Raw genomic sequence first — 17677 nt, 5'->3', positions numbered from 1 at the left:
TTATCAAAGGCTGGTCAGGCTCAATGCTAACAACCTCATGCTTTTTATTCACAAAAGAAGGCCATCCCATTCCTGGCTGAGCTCACTGCCAGCTGGCCTACTAGGGGAGCAGATTTGAGGTAGGGTGAGGGTCTGTTCCCCAAACACAGTGTTCTGGCCAGTGAGTTCTCTGCACAGCAGCTGACGCCTCCTGGACACATTTCCACATGAAATACTTACTGTCCTCCCTCTTATAATCTCAGAGCCAATCACTGAAGATGCCTCTCCTTACTGGAAGGTTATTTCTGGACCTAAGAATTTGCCAGGCAAGTCTAGTGTTCTTCATTCAAGAGTAATTCTCATGCCTGCAGGTCCTGTCGCTGAAATGGAGCTAGAATGGAGCACAGTACAGACAGGGACAGCCTGAGAGATCTGACTGGGTTGTAAGATCCAAGGCTATTCCTCTGGAGAAGGCCACGTGCTAAGAGCTCAGTGTAGCCGTGGAGTCACACAGAAGCACCTGGAGACAAGGGCTCAGAAGCCTGGCAAATAGTGAATGGAGGTGGCCTTTCAGCAGAATGGTTTAGGATTCTGAGTTGGCCTCTAGGTAACAACAGAATTCCAGCACCTGTTTGAAATGATATAAGAGCTATATCTACATTTTCCCCCTTCAAACTAATCAATAATTTGTAGGATATCTGAAAGCTGTTTGAAGTCAGGCTTTTGGGCCAAATGAGAAGTAACTCCTAAGAATTCCCCATTTGGTGTTGGCTATGTAGAGGGGTCTGTAAATTCATGGCTAGAAATTGAAGGCAATAACCACTCACAAACAGAACTGTCTTGGCAGCAAATGTCACACACAGACCCAAAATTGCTTAAATACAGATTTATTGCAAACCAACACCGAGGAGCCAGAGTAGCTTTGCAGACTGGACACCCCACTCTCCTGGGTCCCTGGACAAGGGGGACGAGCCACCCTGCTTTCCTCAGACTCAGCTGGTGGGACTTAGTGGCCAAACTGTGGTTGCTGTGTCTAAAAAGAGAAAACAGGCAATGTGCCAGCTCCAGGGGCTAGGCAAGCCCAGGGCAGAGAACACCGTATCTGGCCCTCTGGGATTGAGCCACACTGGGATGGAGACACGTGGGTACAGGATCCACAACTATACCATGCAGTGCAACATCACACAGGAAGCAGCCATGGAGTGCCTGCACCTGCCACATGGCCAAACTCCCCACTTTGGCTGCTCTTCCTAGACACTGGTTTGTTTGCTGAAGCAGGTCAGGGACTGGGGAGAAATACAACACAGAAAACAAAACCATGCCTAAGACAGACAGGTCACCATGAACGTACAGAACTGTTCCAAATGGAAAAGGTCCAGCGTTCTTCCACTTCACTTCTGGAAGACTGCCCATAGAATGAGTGTTAAGAGGGGGCCAAGTAGGGGCCAAAAGAGAAGGCAGGACACACACACATGCCCTTCGTTAGATGGACAGTTCACTTGGGAAAGCGATATGCAAATCCTAGGATCTTGACAGCAACTTCAGGAGCAAACAATAAAGACTTTCTCAGAACTACTTGAAGGTAACAGAATTCTGCTCTCTGAGGCTAAAACTTCTTCAGAGGCCTCATCAGCCTGGGGGCCAATATCTAACCACAGGGTCTCACAATCTGAAGTGGAGGGGAGGAGAAATTTGGGGCCTGCTCTTCTTCTCTGCCAACTACAGTGGTGTATTTAGGTGCTCCAAATAACTCCCAGTAGGTACGTCTTACAAGAGCTGCCAGAAATCCACCCCCAGATGAGTACAGTGAACCAGCTCCCATCTAGAGACTGGAAGCATGAGGAAGGATGTCCCATCAACTTGTTCTCCCAAGACTGTTCCTCTCAAACATTTGCAGACATTGTGTGGTACAGGACTGTTTCTGCAAGAACAGGTGACTTAGCTTTGACATTTGATAGGTCCTGATTCTTGCTGTTTATATGGACATAAGAGTGCAGAAACCTGTGTTGAGCCTTATCCACACAATGACTGACAGACAAGGACACACTGAGTGGCAGTGGTACCCCACTCTTAGCAATGGGCACATAGAAGGCCCCTGTAAAAGGCTAAGTGGTCACCTAGGTCCTGGCCCCTCAATGTATGAGCGAAGGAGTGCTGCAATGGAGCCCAGTTTCCAGAGAACATGCGGGACGGGCTCTGAACTGCAGGGAGCAGTCTGATGCTCGGCACAGGGCAGTCTTCATGCTTTTGAGCTTAGTGGTAGTTGCCTTGAAGCCTGCGGCGAAATTCTTCTTCATCGAAGTACACCCCAAAGGCAAGGTTGCTCAGGGTCTGTGGCCAACACGATCTGCCAATAAACTGTTAGACATGCTGCTCTTCCTGTGGGTACCTAGGTTTTGACGAGCATACACAAAGAGGAGGTCTCATGGGGAGCCATCAGTGTGTGCCATGCAGTGGTGGCCAGGCTCACATAACAAGAACCAAAGAAAGACAGTCACAGTCGGAGGGCAGACAGGGGCCTTGCCTCACTTGTGCCTGAGGCCAGAACTCAAGACCTTCTAATACCTGGAACAGGCCAACAGGAAGGACTCCAGTTTCTGCTGCTCTGCTTAAGGAGGCTTCTTCAGGCCAAATGCACTTGCAAGGAGATGAGTGAGACTGCACACGAATACACACAGAGGTCAATGGGTGAGGGGCTTCCGCAGCAGCTGCACAGCCAGGCCCACCTGCCCTCATGCAGGCGCCCAACCCCACATATTTCAACTGGGCTTTTCCAGGGAGCCCAGGAACTCCCTACCCCAACCAGAGGACAAGCAAGCAGAATAGCATCAAAATAACAGCAAGCAGAGAGAAGGGGAGGAAGAAAATGCTGCCTGCAGGGGCTGGTTGCTGTGGAGACAAAGCATGTGCTCCCAGTTTGCTGGGATGTGTCCCTCCTGCACATCAAACACCTGGCAGCAGCTGGTCCTGCACCTTCTCTGGAACAGTGTGGAGGTGCAAGGTCAGTATGGAAGGCCTAGTTCACCCATGAAAAAGAGAATGGTTAGGGGTGAACGGGAGGAGCAAATCCCTGGCATGCAGGGAGCAAGGGGGACAAGGTCTCCAGCTCCCCGATGATGAGGGTCTCCTTTCCTTCTGGTCATTAAAACTGCACAGCCCCCGGGGAGATGTTGAACATGGACGGGTCGAATCGTTGGCCTCGGAAGGGAGAGCCTTCAGCATCCCACCCCTTCTTCAGCATCTCATGGACTTTCTACAAACAGAAAATAGAGAGGTTAAAGGGGATCACGAGGCACTGTATGCTTTCTCCCAGAGCAGGCCAATGCTGCTTCCTCGGGGTTCAAGAACTTGCGGGCCAGGACCGACTGGCCAGAGGATTGCAAGCCCTGGGGTAGCTCATGGCCAGGGGAGGCAGAGAGAGACTGCCAATTCCTCTGAAGACTGCTCCTCACAGACGGAATTTCTAGCTTTTCAGCACCTGTCTCCAGGACAGCAGTGGGTGCTCTATGGCTCATCTTCTGTCACTTTCCCATCAGGAGGTCTGTCCAAATTCCACACAATTCGGAGTTTATAATCCCCAGGGAGATGATTAAGTTATACATTCGGAGAGTATAGCTGAGCTCTGCAAAGACATGACTAGGGTGTAGATAAAGGGTGCCCTAAGCCCACTGGGAACATGACTAAGGCATACAGAAGTGTTTCTCCCTTCCCAAGGGAGGAAGTTCTTGTTACTGAGAACTATACCACCAGTCAATCTTGCATTGACCCAGGACGTGATACAGAAGGACAGACCTCAACATGTCCAGCTGCAGACCTGCAGTTAGAAAAGCTTCTTGAGAAAATGGTCAGAGATGGTGGACTTAGGCTCCTCCTACCCTGTAGCCACTCTGTAACTATCTAGCCTGCAAAGGTCAGAAGTAGGGTTGGGCTGTGTGGTCAAGGCCAGGGCATAGCATGAGCAAGAAACCTGCACCTAACCTGACAGGTGTTCCTTCCTCTAAGCGCCTGTCCTTCTTATCCACCACCCAAGGATGATATCTCTCCTTCCTTCCAACCATAGGAAACCAAAATGGGCACATGGCTACCACCAATGTAGTCCATGGCCTCTGTTGCAGACAGGCCTGCAGAACAGATATAGAAGATAGTTTTCCTTATCATAAGGCTGACAGACAGGAGTAGGATGGAACACTTCTATTGTCTGAATCTGGTGACTGTCAGAACCACAGCTTGTTAAACAAGATGGAGCCTTCTTGACATGGGTTTTTTTCTTGTTTGTAATCATAAGTCAAGTATCAACAAACATATTGAAGACACTTAGTACATAGCAGAGATGACCAGTAGCCTTCTCAGACTCTTACAGGTGACTCAGACAAGAGACCTGGAAGCCGCCATTTGAGAAGGCACTATAATAGCACCCACCAAGTGGCTGGGGAAGCATGGGGGAGCTGCCCATGGGAAGTGTGAGGTTGTAAAATGCAAGAATGGATTAGCCAGGCATCCTAAGCAGAAGGCTGCTCAGCCTCTTGGTAGAGCCGGAGCAGTCTGGAGGAGAATGCCAGCTGTGTGACTGGGAGGGCAACCACTAGAGCAACAAAGGTCACACTGTTAGACTCGTCCTCATAATCAAGGGAGCCCAGGGTACTAAGGTCAGTGCTCAGACCTTTCTCAGGGCAAGGAGAGAGAGAGCACATAAGTGCTGCCAATTGCCTGTGTGATGCCAAAGTTACTGACTGTTAGGGACCCATCAGGCTGAAAACCCCAGACACCTGATCACAGATAGAGCAACACAACACCTGTGTGCTGCATGTTCCCCTTTTAGATGGGGAAACCTGCTCAAGGAAACTTACAGAAAAGACAGTGGGTATTTAATTTGTTGACTTTGAAAAGAGATGACCACATAGTGACATCAAAGAATTTAAAGTGACAAAAGAGAAATGTTACCACTTCAAAATTAAAATATTTCAAAATACATAGCACCTGCAGCATTAGAAGTACAATTTGAAACTGGCAAATTTAGAAAACTCTGAGTTCACACCATAAATGGGCATCAGTGCCAGAGGCACACTGGTAACTGTGACTATGCTGATGCACACAGCAGATGGGAGGCTGATAGGAGAATCTGGCCCCATTTCCATTTTCTTTCCACTAGTGAGGCAACCTTGACCACCCATGCAACCCTCAGCCTGTGAAGTATTAAAATATGGCTAACAGGCTACATCAGGCCACACAAAGGCATGGACCTACTTTTCGAGGTCTGTTCCTTCATTTAACAAAAGAAGGCACTAAGGATGTTTTACGTGGAACCCCTCTATGCTTAGAACTGTTTTCCTAGGCATACAAAACCTACAAAGAGGCTAAGACTTCAGCTCTGGTATCAGGAAGGCAGTAGGGCATGGCCTCGTTACCACAGTCCTAGCATGTTCTGACTAGCCACAGCCAGAAGCTCTCCAGCCATCCAGGAGTAGGTCAACCCCAATGATGGGTCACACTAAGTTCCACTCATGCACTGCAAGCCCAGAGCTCCTTGAAGGTCTCCCAGGGCCCCTTGCTCTGGGCAGAGACACACATCCCCTGAGGTTGAGTACTTCCAGGTCCATGGCAAGCCCACAGAAGAATTAGTTTAGACTCAAAACACAAATCTTTCCACCAGATCACAGCATCTTCAAGATTCTTCTTTGGGGCCTTCCTAATTGAGTTGCTGTGGAGTCCTTTAGTTTCCCAGTGCTGGGTCAAAACAGCTATGCATCAGCTGTGTACCAGGCGTCAAATGAAAAGAGGGGGAGAGAACGAATGCAAGGTTCAAGGAGAGGGGTGAATATAGGAAATGAAAAAGGAAACAAGAAGTCCAACATACCAGGCAGACCCTGTCCTGTTGGCAAAGAAAAGTGGCATTGCAATTATTCTGACTGATATGCTCTCTAAGAAATACAGTTACAGGAACCTTGAGAGCCAGAGGGGCAGAGAGCTGTAGAACATTCTAGCTTCACTTACGCCTCATGGCCAGACCTCTCCAAGACTCGACAAAGGTACAAAGCAGTTCAAGTCACAATGAATATATAATTTTTTAGTGTTTCTCTCTAATAATGACCCAGTGGTGGCTTCTGGGGAAGGTATGAAGAGTCTTTAGTTCCTCCATGTGGCACAGATGCCTCTAAAGGGTATTTGGTGATCCAGTCCTGTCACCCACCTACGACAATGGCATCTGCATTCATGTTCTCCAGCCAAAACAGCCTTTTCCCCTGGACAGTCACCTCATGACTATGTCTCAGAGGCCCCGTACCCCACATTTTTATTGTTGGGAGGCAGGGTCTCACTCTCACCTACGCTGACTTGGAACTCACTTTGTAGCCCAGACTGACCTCAAGCTCATGGAAATCTTTCTATCTCAGCTTCCAAAGAGCTGGGATTATATGCATGAGCCACCATACCTGACTCATTTTGTCCTTTCCGCAGACCCAATCCTGACCCTGGGCATGGGAGTGGTCAGGTTCCTAAGGTCACATTCAAGTGTCACAGATGAACCTTCTATTCAATGGCCACAGGTAATTCCAATATGATGATTACACTGCAACCACTGGCTGCATGGCTGTCTCTACTATAAGCTTCCTAGTTGCTGCCCAAGAGGCTCCAGAATGTCTACATCATATGGACCTTGCAAAGATGTCCTTCAGCTTCACCATGCCCACGTGAAGAGGGGGGCCATACTGACAGTAAAAGTCTGTCCCAGGGTGGGAGAGATGGCTTACCGTTTAAAGCATTTGCCTACAAAGCCAAAGGACCCAGGTTCAATTCCCCAGGACCCACATAAGCCAGATGCCACAAGGTGGCACATAAGTGTGGAGTTCATTTGTAGCAGTTTAAGGCTCTGGCTCACCCATTCTCTGTCTGTCTGTCTGCCTGTCTGTCTGTCTATCTCTTACTCTCTCTCAAATAAATAAAGTCTGTCCCACAGAGAAAAGGGTCTGGGGCGGACAGGCAGGGCCAGGAGGACAGAGATGCAAACTTTAGCTATGCTACTACTGTTCTGGGACCCTCAACACATTCTGAAACCTGGAAAACTGAATGTTTCCATTGTGAAAGATGTGTCCTTTGCCTGAGTGCCGGCTCACACATGGGTGGAAGACCTTACCCATACATAGCACCTGCCCAGTGCACTCCCGGAATGGCCTGAGGAAGGCCTCCCTCCCAGGAGCCTTGACCTTACTCACAGGGGTGAGGGGCTGTCTGTGAAGACAGTAGCCAAAGCAGCCACAGAGCTCATATCCTGGAGCTACACCAACCACACAGGCTTGTTCAGAGACAAGAAGGAGCACATGCAAACCTGACTGGCTTTCTGGAGGCAGGCTGTGCCCAGAGGCGGTCTTGATGCTTCCCACTGCCCCAGTGTTGCATCACACTGCCATCCAAATCATGGTGCAATGTGGCTGAGTGACCGAAGGTAAAACAAAGAACCCACGGCAGTAGCCTCTTCCTCCCTCAGTAGCTACCACAGGATTACTAGAATAAGATTTTTTGGGTTTTTTTTTGGCCGCCAGCAGTCTCTCCCTGGGTGCTACACAGGTCAGAACTGCTGACTTCACCCTTCCTTGCCACAGTCCTGACACTCACCAATACACTTGCTATCTGCTATCTGTGTGAACTGGCTTCTAAAATCAGAACTTGGGCTGGAGAGATGGCTTAGCGGTTAAGCGCTTGATTGTGAAGCCTAAGGACCCTGGTTCGAGGCTCGGTTCCCCAGGTCCCACGTTAGCCAGATGCACAAGGGGGCGCACGCGTCTGGAGTTCGTTTGCAGAGGCTGGAAGCCCTGGCGCGCCCATTCTCTCTCTCTCCCTCTATCTGTCTTTCTCTGTCTGTCGTTCTAAAATAAATAAATAAATAAATAAATAAATAAATAAATAAATAAAATTAAAGTCAGAACTTAAGCTAGCATTGCACCCTGATCTTCCCCTCCTCCACCAAGGGGCCCTGAGGGCTCCAGGGAAGTTGCCTGTGGATGAGGCACTGAGGCAAGAACAATCAACACCCAACAGGCTCAGGCTTTGGTATGGGCAGGGCCTATCTTGAGATACCCTCAAGGCCATACTACTGGGACTCTCAGTTCAATTATGAGAAAATGGCTGGAATACCATCATACACCTGTCTTTGGGGAGGGAACAGGTGACATGAACAGCTGAGACAAGGCCTCTGCTGGGCTTCCTGAGACAGGACATGGCAGGACACCCATGTGCTATAGCAGAGCCAAGGCAGAGCTAGCTATCCTCATGCCCTCCTTCCTAATCACATTATCCAGCCCACTCGCTGCTGATTGCTTGGCCCCCCGCACAAGGAGGATCATGGTGTTCATACCAGCTCATGGCTCTGGGGCTTGCCCTGCAGCTTCTGGTGGTAGTCAAAGGTAAGCCTGTCCAGGACTGCCTGCTCTTCCTCGTCCACAGTGGCCATGGAACGTTCCTTGTTGATCTTGTCGATGTCAATGGGCTCCTCTCCCTCCAGGATGGCATTCCACCAGTACTCGCCCACCTTGCTCAGGTTCACCTGGGATAAGCAGGACAGAGACCTACATTAGGTAAGGGACATGGCAGCCCAAGCCACAGAAGAACGAGGATCCAGAGCTGTGGAGAAGAGAATGTTGAAGGACAGGCATCCTAGGCTAGGGACAGAGCACAGCCTGCTGAGCAGCAGACAAGCTAAGGCCAGGATCAAAGGGAGGTAGCTGTATGGGCAGGTGTACAAGGTCACTCACAGGAGTCTCTGAGCCTGAGAGCACATTGGGAGATACTTAAGAAGACATACATTCTCAAGTTTTGGTCTTCAGCATTAGAATACTGCCTACCATGTATGCCCATCCTACCCACACTCCCCAGGAGGCCACTCTTTTCTAAGAAAGATGCCTCCTCCCAGCAGGACCTGGTCATGGGCCTTCCTACCTTGCCATACCCCATCGTAAAGAGCCCTGCCAGGTCAGTCTCTGTCTGCCTAGCTTGAATCAAGTACTGCCTTTAGCAATGATTGTTCTTGCTTCCAAGAGCAATACTCAAGTTCCTGCTGCCTATAGGGAACCTAGGACCTGTGAGATGAGAGGCTTGACCTGACATGTGACAGAATCTTCAATGGATGCCTCACCTCCCAGTTGAGGGCTCAAGTGCTTGCCCCTGTTTACTCCATGAAGCTAGGCTTGCTGCTTTTAGTGATCCTCCAGCCCCAGTCCTTAGCTCCCAGTGGCAGAAACCTCATTAGGAGCTGAAACCAAACCTTGGACACTTCTGCAAGATGGGCCAGACCCACTCTGGTCAAGAGAAGAAGAACCCACCCATTAGTATTGAGGTCTGCAGAACTCATGTCATGACCACAAAAACTCAAAAACCAAGTGCAACTTCAGTGAGAAAGTAATGAAAAAACATCAGTGGCATTTTGCGAAGGTGGTGTCAAAGGGCACCTACTACTCAGTTATAAGGAAACACGGGCAGGGTACAGGACACACAATTCCCTATGGTCACTGGTCATGGGAACACACAGGGAGCTGGAGACACTAGCTATATCCCTCATGGTCACTGGTTGGACTCGCAAGGAAAGTCTCACCAGAATGGCGAAGGCAGGTCATTGTCCACCTTGACCAGTGATTCTCTAAAGGAAGGAAACTACCTAGTCCTCACAGAAGGGGTACAGGGTTGCTTTTGAAGTGCCCAAGAATACTTTCATCTAAGCAGGTGGGCTGATGAGGTAGAGAACGGAAGGCTTCCAGGCTTGGGAAAAGCAACACAAAACCTTGCAACTACAACACAGCATAAGCATCTCAGAACTCTTTTACTGCTGACTTGCAGGGCACCGGGGAAAGCAGTGAGTGCTTAGACCACAACACCAGCTCATTAGCAAATGACTTATTTTTATTTATTTTTTTAATTAAATTTTTTAAAACATTTATTTTTACTACCTCAACAACAATTTGTTCTTTTTGTTTGTTTATTTTTATTTATTTGAAAGTGACAGACAGAGAGAAAGAGGCAGAGAGAGAGAGAATGGGTGTGCCAGGGCCACCAGCCACTGCAAACGAATTCCAGACACGTGCGCCCCCTTGTGCATCTGGCAAACGTGAGTCCTGGGGAATCAAGCCTCAAACCAGGGTCCTTAGGCTTCACAGGCAAGTGCTTAACCGCTAAGCCATCTCTCCAGCCCAGCAAATGACTTCTGTTCTGAACTCCCCAACTCAGATTTACCAACAAATCTTCCATTCTAGATACTTCATTCAGTGAGCCTGTTGCTGACACTACAATTTACAAAGCCACAGAAAGTCTAGCATTGAGAACTCCCCATCTTTTCCAGGTTCATGGGATGAAAAACTTTTTAAGTAGTATTTTCCCTATTGTAGGAGAGATTCTGAGGTGCTTTATAGAACTGCTAATCACTGGAATGAGGACCCTTTAAGTCTTTTATTTTCCTCTGTAATCATTATTATTGAGATCTATACTAACATATTACTGTGAGACTTTACAAGCTCTGTAACATACGTACTGCTGTCCCGATTTCACATAAAGACAAAGCATCTATGTCAGGACCATGCAAGGCAGACCCACCCTCAGCGTCCAACCACTATTAGTACTGGGAGGGTCAGGAGGCTGAAACAGCACTGTCTAGGGTTTAGGTTGCTTCCAGGCCTTTGAATGCCACACAGTCCAGACTCAGGTCTACCAACAAGTTCATGGAGGTAGCAGACTCGAAAAATTCTTCGTCAGAGTGGGAAATGGATCTGAAAGCAAGTCATTGGTATGCCCAGCAGGAGTGAGGGGATTCAGTTCCATTTGCTAGGAGTGAGAGAGGGGCTCATGTTTAAGTCTACATACTCTGCTCTGGTTCCTCTCCAGATCATATACGTCTTAAACTTTTACCAAGTGTATACACTACTGGGAGATGGTACTCACCCCTCTGTCCTGTGTCCACATGGTGTACTTACTTAGCATATCCAACAAAATTCATCAGAAATATTTGATCTGCATTAATTTCATAAAATTTATAATTAAAATAGATTCATATGATTAAGTCGTTCCAAAATTTTTGCAGCACTGGGGTTTAAACTCAGGGCCTTCTACATGCCAGACAAGCTGAGCTACATTCCAAGTTCTTTGTTTTTAAATATTTTATTTATTTATTTATTTACTAGAGAGAAAGAGAGGGGGAGAGAGAGACAGGGAGGAAAAAGGGAGAGAATGGGTGTGCCAGGGCCTCCAGCCACTGCAAATGAACTCCAGATACATGCACCCCCTTATGCATCTGGCTTTACATGGGTCCTGGAGAATCGAGCCAGGATCCTTTGGCAAATGCCTTAACAGCTAAGCCATCTCTACAGCCCTTGCTTGTCTATTTTTAAGACAAGGTCTCCCTATATTGCCCAAGCTGACTTTGAACTCATGATCCTCCTGCTTCTGCTTAGTGGGTACTAGAATTCAAAGTACGTGTCACTACACTCAGCTAGTAGATTTAAAAATAACAATTAGGGGCTGGAGAGATAGCATGCAAAGCCTGACAGCCCAGTTCAAATCCCCAGTATCCAAGTAAAGCCAGATGCACAAAGCGGCACATGCGTCTGGGTTTCATTTGCAGTGGCAGGCGATCCTTGCATGTCCATACTCATTGACTTTCTCTTGCTCTCAAATAAATACATTTTTAAAAATAAATGAATTATTGGCTATTACCAGTAGCCCAGGTCTACTGTATAGCAGTCTCAAAGACTGTCGCCTTTGTTATAAATGTCACCCATGTGCATCACTGATATATTTTGGTAGTTATAAGCCACTTTGTTTTAAAACTATTTTTTTATTGAGGTGAGATTCATGTAACAGAGAATTTTAGTCAAAAGCAAACAATGACATTTGGTACATTCCCAATGGTGTGCATCCAACCCTCACATCTTTATCTCCAAAACATTTTCCTTATCCCACAAAGAAGCCCTGTATCTACTGGTAGTCATAGCCCATTTTGCCTTCATTCTTCCCATAATACCACTCTGCCCTTTTATTTCACTTCTTGTAAAGTCCTCAAGGCTCATCTGTGTTGAAGCATGAATCAGAACTTTGTTCCTCTCCAATCTGGGTAATACTCCGTTGAACAGATTAGCCACATTGTTGGACACTTGCAATACCTCCACCTTTTTTGGCTGCTGTCACTAATTGCTGCTACTTGTTCAAGTTCCTGCTTTCAAGCCCTGTGATACTTACCTCGGTGTGAAATAGCTGAGTCACCTGATAACTTCTTAGTGTTCTGAGAACTCACCCGGTTGTTTCCCACAGTGGCTAGTAGCCATGCACAAGGGTTCCAATGTCTTTATAGGTCATTGACACTTGTAATTTTTTTCTCCTCCTCCTCCTCCTCCCCCTCCTCCTCTTTCTCTTCCTCCTCTTCCTCCTCCTTCCTTCTTCTTCTTCCTTCTTCTTCTCCTTCTCCTTCTCCTTCTTCTTCTTTTTTTTCCCCCCCAAGGTAGGGTCTCACTCTAGCCCAGGCTGTCCTGGAATTCACTCTGTACTCTCAGGGTGGCCTTGAACTCTCAGCGATCCTCCTCTGCCTCCTGAGTGCTGTGATTAAAGGCATGCGCCACCATGCCTGGCCAAGGTTCTTATTTTTAAAGCCCAAGGTGTCATTTAAATTTTCTGTGAATATTTATTTAGCACTCTTTTATTGTTCTGCTTATTTAAGGTACAACATATTAGTAAAAGGAAAAAGATAAAGGAGTAACATTCTTAGCATGGTAATTATCCTCATCCTTCACTGGCCTGGCCTCCCATCTACAAAGGTTCCTTAGAAAAGTCTACTTGTTCTAGCCATGGTTTTTTGTTTTGTTTTGTTTGTTTTTAACACAGGGCTCACTCTAGTCCAGTCTGACCTAGAAGTCACTCTGCATCCCAAGCTGGTCTCGAATTCATGAATATTTTCCTACCGCAAGCAATTAAAGACATGAGCCACCACTCCATGCCATTTTGTTACTTTTTAACAAATCCTACCCCTTTCTCCTCAAATGCCCCATCCCAGAAATCTTAGCGGACAAGTTTCTTTATGTTCTGTTGTTGCTAACTGCTGCTGTTCCCACACCTTCCTTCCTCAGATTTTGGGCCTTTCAAACCATTTACAGGTTCTGAACACGCTGGTCTCCCAGGGCTGCCTCTGACATTCAAGGCACAACTTGGGCTGGGAGAGGGACACGTAGGTGAGAGATGATCCAGGAGAGGACCGAAAAGGTCACTGGCTAAAGATCATACCCTTGGAAAAGTAGTCTGATGACTTTCTTATTAATCAGTTTTTTGTTTTAACATTTTGCTACATTTTAACAAGTTATACTTGTGAAAGTGTGGTTTATACAGTGAAAAATCATCTCTTGGGGTGTCACCTCCATAACAACCCATCTACTCAGATGCGCCTCTGTAACAGTTATTTTCTTGTTATTGGGACAAAATACCCACCCAGAAGCTACTTAAGGAAGGACAGGGTTTGTTCTTGACTTAATAGTGTTGAAGGGAATTCTATTATGGTAGGGCAAGCATGCCAGGAGCAGGAAGCCAGGATCATACTGTCACATCATCACACCAGCAGGGATGAAGTTAGAGAGCAGTGGGGTTTGGCTGTAACTACCCAAGCCCACTCCCAGTGGCATACTTCCTGCAGCAAGATACTTCCTTCTAAAGGTTCCATAATCTCCCCAAATAGTGCCAATAGCTAGAGATGAAATATTCAAACACATGAGTCTATGGAGATGTTATACATTAATACCATCACATCCTACCACTGGCCCCTGCACACTTATGATGCAAAATTAATTTAGTCTAACTTTCAAAGTCCCCACAGTTTCTATCAGACCCAACACTATTAAAAAGCCCGGAGTGTAAAGTCTCATCTGAGACTCAAAGCAGTCTTTTAATTTGTAAGCCCCATAAAATCAAGGCACAAGTTACATACTTCTAGCATATAGTGGCAGAGTAAACATTCCCATTTGAAAAGGCAGGAATGGGTACATAGCAAAGGAAGACCATATCAAACCAGCAGAGAGAACACCTAATCCTGTAGCTCCATGTGTCTGGTATGTGGGACTTGTGATGAAACCTTCCAGACTCCAAAAAGCTTTGGTAGCTCTGCCGCTCCAGCTGTACTCTGCCAAGAACCTACAGCTTTTCTTGGCAGGCATCCCAAGGCCCTGCATCTTAAACATCCCGGTTCCCTACTGCAACGTAGGGTTCATCTTCACAGCTTCATGCAGTGGCCTCTCATGGTCTCCATGCAGAGACTCTGACCCTGCCTTACATTGCTTAGCCTTAAGGGCTCATGGGAACTGTGGTGCAAGCCATCCTTCTAATTTGCTTCTTGTTTCTAAAACCAGCACCATATGGACAATGCTGCCAAGCTTTGCTGACAGACTGGGAAGAAGCCTGATCTTGAATTACAGTTGCACCAGCCTCTGTATGCTGACCTTGAAGATCAGCAAACCTCCTTCAGCATTCTTACATCAGGTCTTTCCTTTCAAAATAATTCACAGCTGGGCATGATGATACATGCCTTTAATCTCAGAACTCAGAAGGCAGAGGTAGGAGGATCACCATGAGTTCGTGGCCACCCTGAGACTACATAGTGAATTCCAGGTCAGCCTGAGCTAGAGTGAGACCCTACCTCGGGGAAAAAAAAAAAAAAAAATTCACATTCTTACTAGTTTGAGCCTTCAGTGTGTTGGATCTTGGCTTCCTACTGTCTCAGCAGATAGCAGTTGGATTATCTTTAATGGTGGTAATGTCTTTAAGGATTGCAGCTTAAGTAGCTGTAATCTCTGGGCCTGAGACATCAAATTTGCTTACATTTCTTTCTGTGCTAAACTTTGTATTTTTTATCTTTTTCTCCTCTATATTTGCTCCTGTTGTTGTAGATCTGAATTAGAACAGCAAAAAGATACTATGCCACAGAGGCATTATTTTTCTTCCTTGAAATGTCCTCTGCTTTCAAGTTCATCTTTTTTTTTTCCCAGTTCTCAGGACATGGGCAGAATGCAACTAATTTCTCTGCCAGGTTACCACATGAACTGTCTCTAGTTCAGTACCCCTGAAATCTTATAAGCTGAGCCTCCATAGTCCATTGTTTTCAGCCTTCTTCTGGTCTTCCAAACTCCCACCAGAATGAACCATTAAAATCTGTAAAACTTTTCTAGTCCAAAAGACTAGAAACCCCATGGGCAGGTTTATCACAGCAACTGCTCAGTACTAATTTTTTGTATCAGTTACTTTCTCATTACTTGGACAAAATACTCAACTAGAAGAAGCTTAAGGAAGGAAAGGGCTTATTTTTTGTTTACAGTTTTGGGGTGATGTCTATCATAGCAAGGAAAGTATGGCATGAACAGGAAGCCAGAATCACACCATCACCTCATCTACATTAGCAGGGAAGAAGTAGAAAGAGAAGCAGGGCTGGTCTATAACACCTCAAGGCTCACCCCCAGTGAAGCACTTCTTCCAGCAAGACTGTACCTCTTAAAGGTTCTACAACCTTCCCAAATGGTGCCAACAGCTGGAGATTACATATCTAAAGACATGAGTCTATTGGGGACAGTTTACATTCAAGCAACCATACCCTCCCTTCAGTCTGTGATGCTCATCTTGCTGTCTAGCTTATCCACATCCACAATGTCATTCCCATGGAATCCCACTGCGTGTAGACTTGTACATTTGCTGTCTTTCCTGAGTCTATGGGCTCTCATGCTTGGCCAGGGTATTCTGTGATGCAGGTGACCACACATTTGTCCATGGACATGTGGGCATTCCCTAGGGTTTGGTAGACATGGCTGTTCAGCCTCACAAGCTCCCCAGCAGTGCAGAAGGTCCAAGCACCACAGCTCCTATAAGCCTGATACTTTCGGCCTCTTAGCAGCCACTCTCATGGGTGTAAAGAAGCATCTCACTATAGTTCTGACTTCATTTCCCTAGTGACTAATAACTCCAAACTTCTTTTGTAGTTGCTGGACTGCTTGTTTTACAAACTCCTATTTGCAAATAATTTCAAACACAAATTGCTGCAAGTACAGAAAGCCAAACATGTGTTTAGCAGCTGAGTCTGTACTGTCCCACTCTGTATAAAATGATATATATTTATGTAATACACAACAAATAATGGTTTTTCTGACCCATTTAAGAGCAATGTACACTGTCTTGGCCCTTTATCACATGTTATTTTCTTGTAAGTCTTCAGCATGCTCAGTGCCTTTCTCTCCTGCCCAGCTTCTCCTGAGGAACCTGTGTGTACCTATGGCCCTCCTGCAGATGCTTTACAGAGATGTCCCCTCTCACCCCAGACCTCTCCACATGGTAACTGAGTTCCTCAACACCTGTGAGACTTCCTTTGTGGTCCCATTGCCTTCACACAGTCTGGGACACTTGACTTTCCCTAGTCCCTCCACATTGACAGGCATGGGTTCTGTTGACGTGAGAGCTTTGCCTCAGGAAAACTGCTTGACACTCCTGGCCTCCTCCTTTCTCAGTGGCTTAGTCAGTTATTTGGAACTATCCTTTATTGGATCAGAGTTAAGATGGCCCCACACAAAATCACTGTGACCCTGTGGCCTGGCCTCATCATTTTCTGGACACACTCTCACTTGGGAGGTAACAAGACCTTCCAAGGTTCCTTTTCTCTACCTGGTCTTAGACCACAATAATTTCCCTGAGGGCCCCCAGACCACTGGCTGAAAAATGCTCCCAAAATGTCCTCACAGAAACTTCACCCTCAATGTGAATAAACTTACCTCAGCATCCCCCGATCTGTGCCGATGACTCACCAACATTTATATCCCTTTCCTTCCTTAGTAACGGAACCTCATTTCTATTCAGGGAAGCACTGTGCCCAGTGAGGATGGCTTTACTCCTTGCAGCTGCCCGTGTGATTGAGTTTGGGCCAACAGGATTGTTGTGGGATGTTCCTTCCAGGAAGGCACCTTGGAACAAGGGCAGATAATGGGGTGAGATGACAGCATGGTGGGAGCACCTGCTCAACTCAACACCCACTGCGAGGAAGATGTGGGCCGCTCTGGCTCCTGACATGCCATGAGCTAGTACTGTACAAGCAGTCTCCTGGTTTGTCAATGATGTCACCTACATTTTTGAGTTTAAATTTTTAAAAACAAAACTAAGACACTGCACAGGCCAGACAGGACATAGCCATAGGTACAGCTGGAAGGTTCTGCAGCACCATCCAAAGAGCATAATATTTCCATGTTCTGAGAAGGAGAAATAATGAGGTGATGTTAAACTTGTACACCACACTCTCCTCCCACCACTGGGGAGGAGGGGCTAAGGGCCCTATCTACTACTCAGCAAAGTCCTTCTGTGTCTACTTGGAACAGGCAGCCTCAGGCCACCGCCTTCTGTGTAATCCCCAAGCCTCAGCTTTTCCCTTCTGGTATCCAGAAATAGGAATGATGTGTGAAGGATTGTAATACCCACTGGAAACTCTGAGGGTTCGCCTTGGAGACAGCGTCGCTTTAGATGTGTAAGGGCTCTCATTTTAGTTCAAATAATAATTCCCAGGCTTTGGGCTCTTACCAAAATACTAAGGTAATTTAATCTACAGTTTTCCCTCTGAATTTATGAGGAAGCATATTAAGTGATCTATAAAGACCTCATCAAGGGCCAAGAAAGGTTGGCAGAGACTCAGGCTTGTCACCCAGGAAAGGCCAGCAATTGACCA

At 46.8% G+C, this 17677-nt stretch overlaps 1 protein-coding gene across 1 annotated transcript in view; it reads right to left on the bottom strand.

Moving 5' to 3' along the window:
• Positions 1 to 850: 850 nt before the first annotated feature.
• Nudcd3 (NudC domain containing 3) overlaps positions 851 to 17677 on the bottom strand; it is a 129479-nt gene continuing 112652 nt past the window's right edge. The window contains exons 5-6 of the mRNA XM_004652905.2: positions 8327 to 8515; positions 851 to 3232 (exon numbers count right to left, since the gene is read on the bottom strand). Coding sequence (XP_004652962.2) covers positions 3122 to 3232; positions 8327 to 8515 — 300 coding nt within the window. The 3' untranslated portion in view covers positions 851 to 3121. The remainder of the gene's footprint in view (positions 3233 to 8326; positions 8516 to 17677) is intronic.

The sequence above is a fragment of the Jaculus jaculus genome, chromosome 16, assembly GCF_020740685.1.
Source record: "Jaculus jaculus isolate mJacJac1 chromosome 16, mJacJac1.mat.Y.cur, whole genome shotgun sequence".
Lineage (NCBI taxonomy): Eukaryota > Metazoa > Chordata > Mammalia > Rodentia > Dipodidae > Jaculus > Jaculus jaculus.
This window is presented reverse-complemented; position numbering and strand designations above follow the sequence as displayed.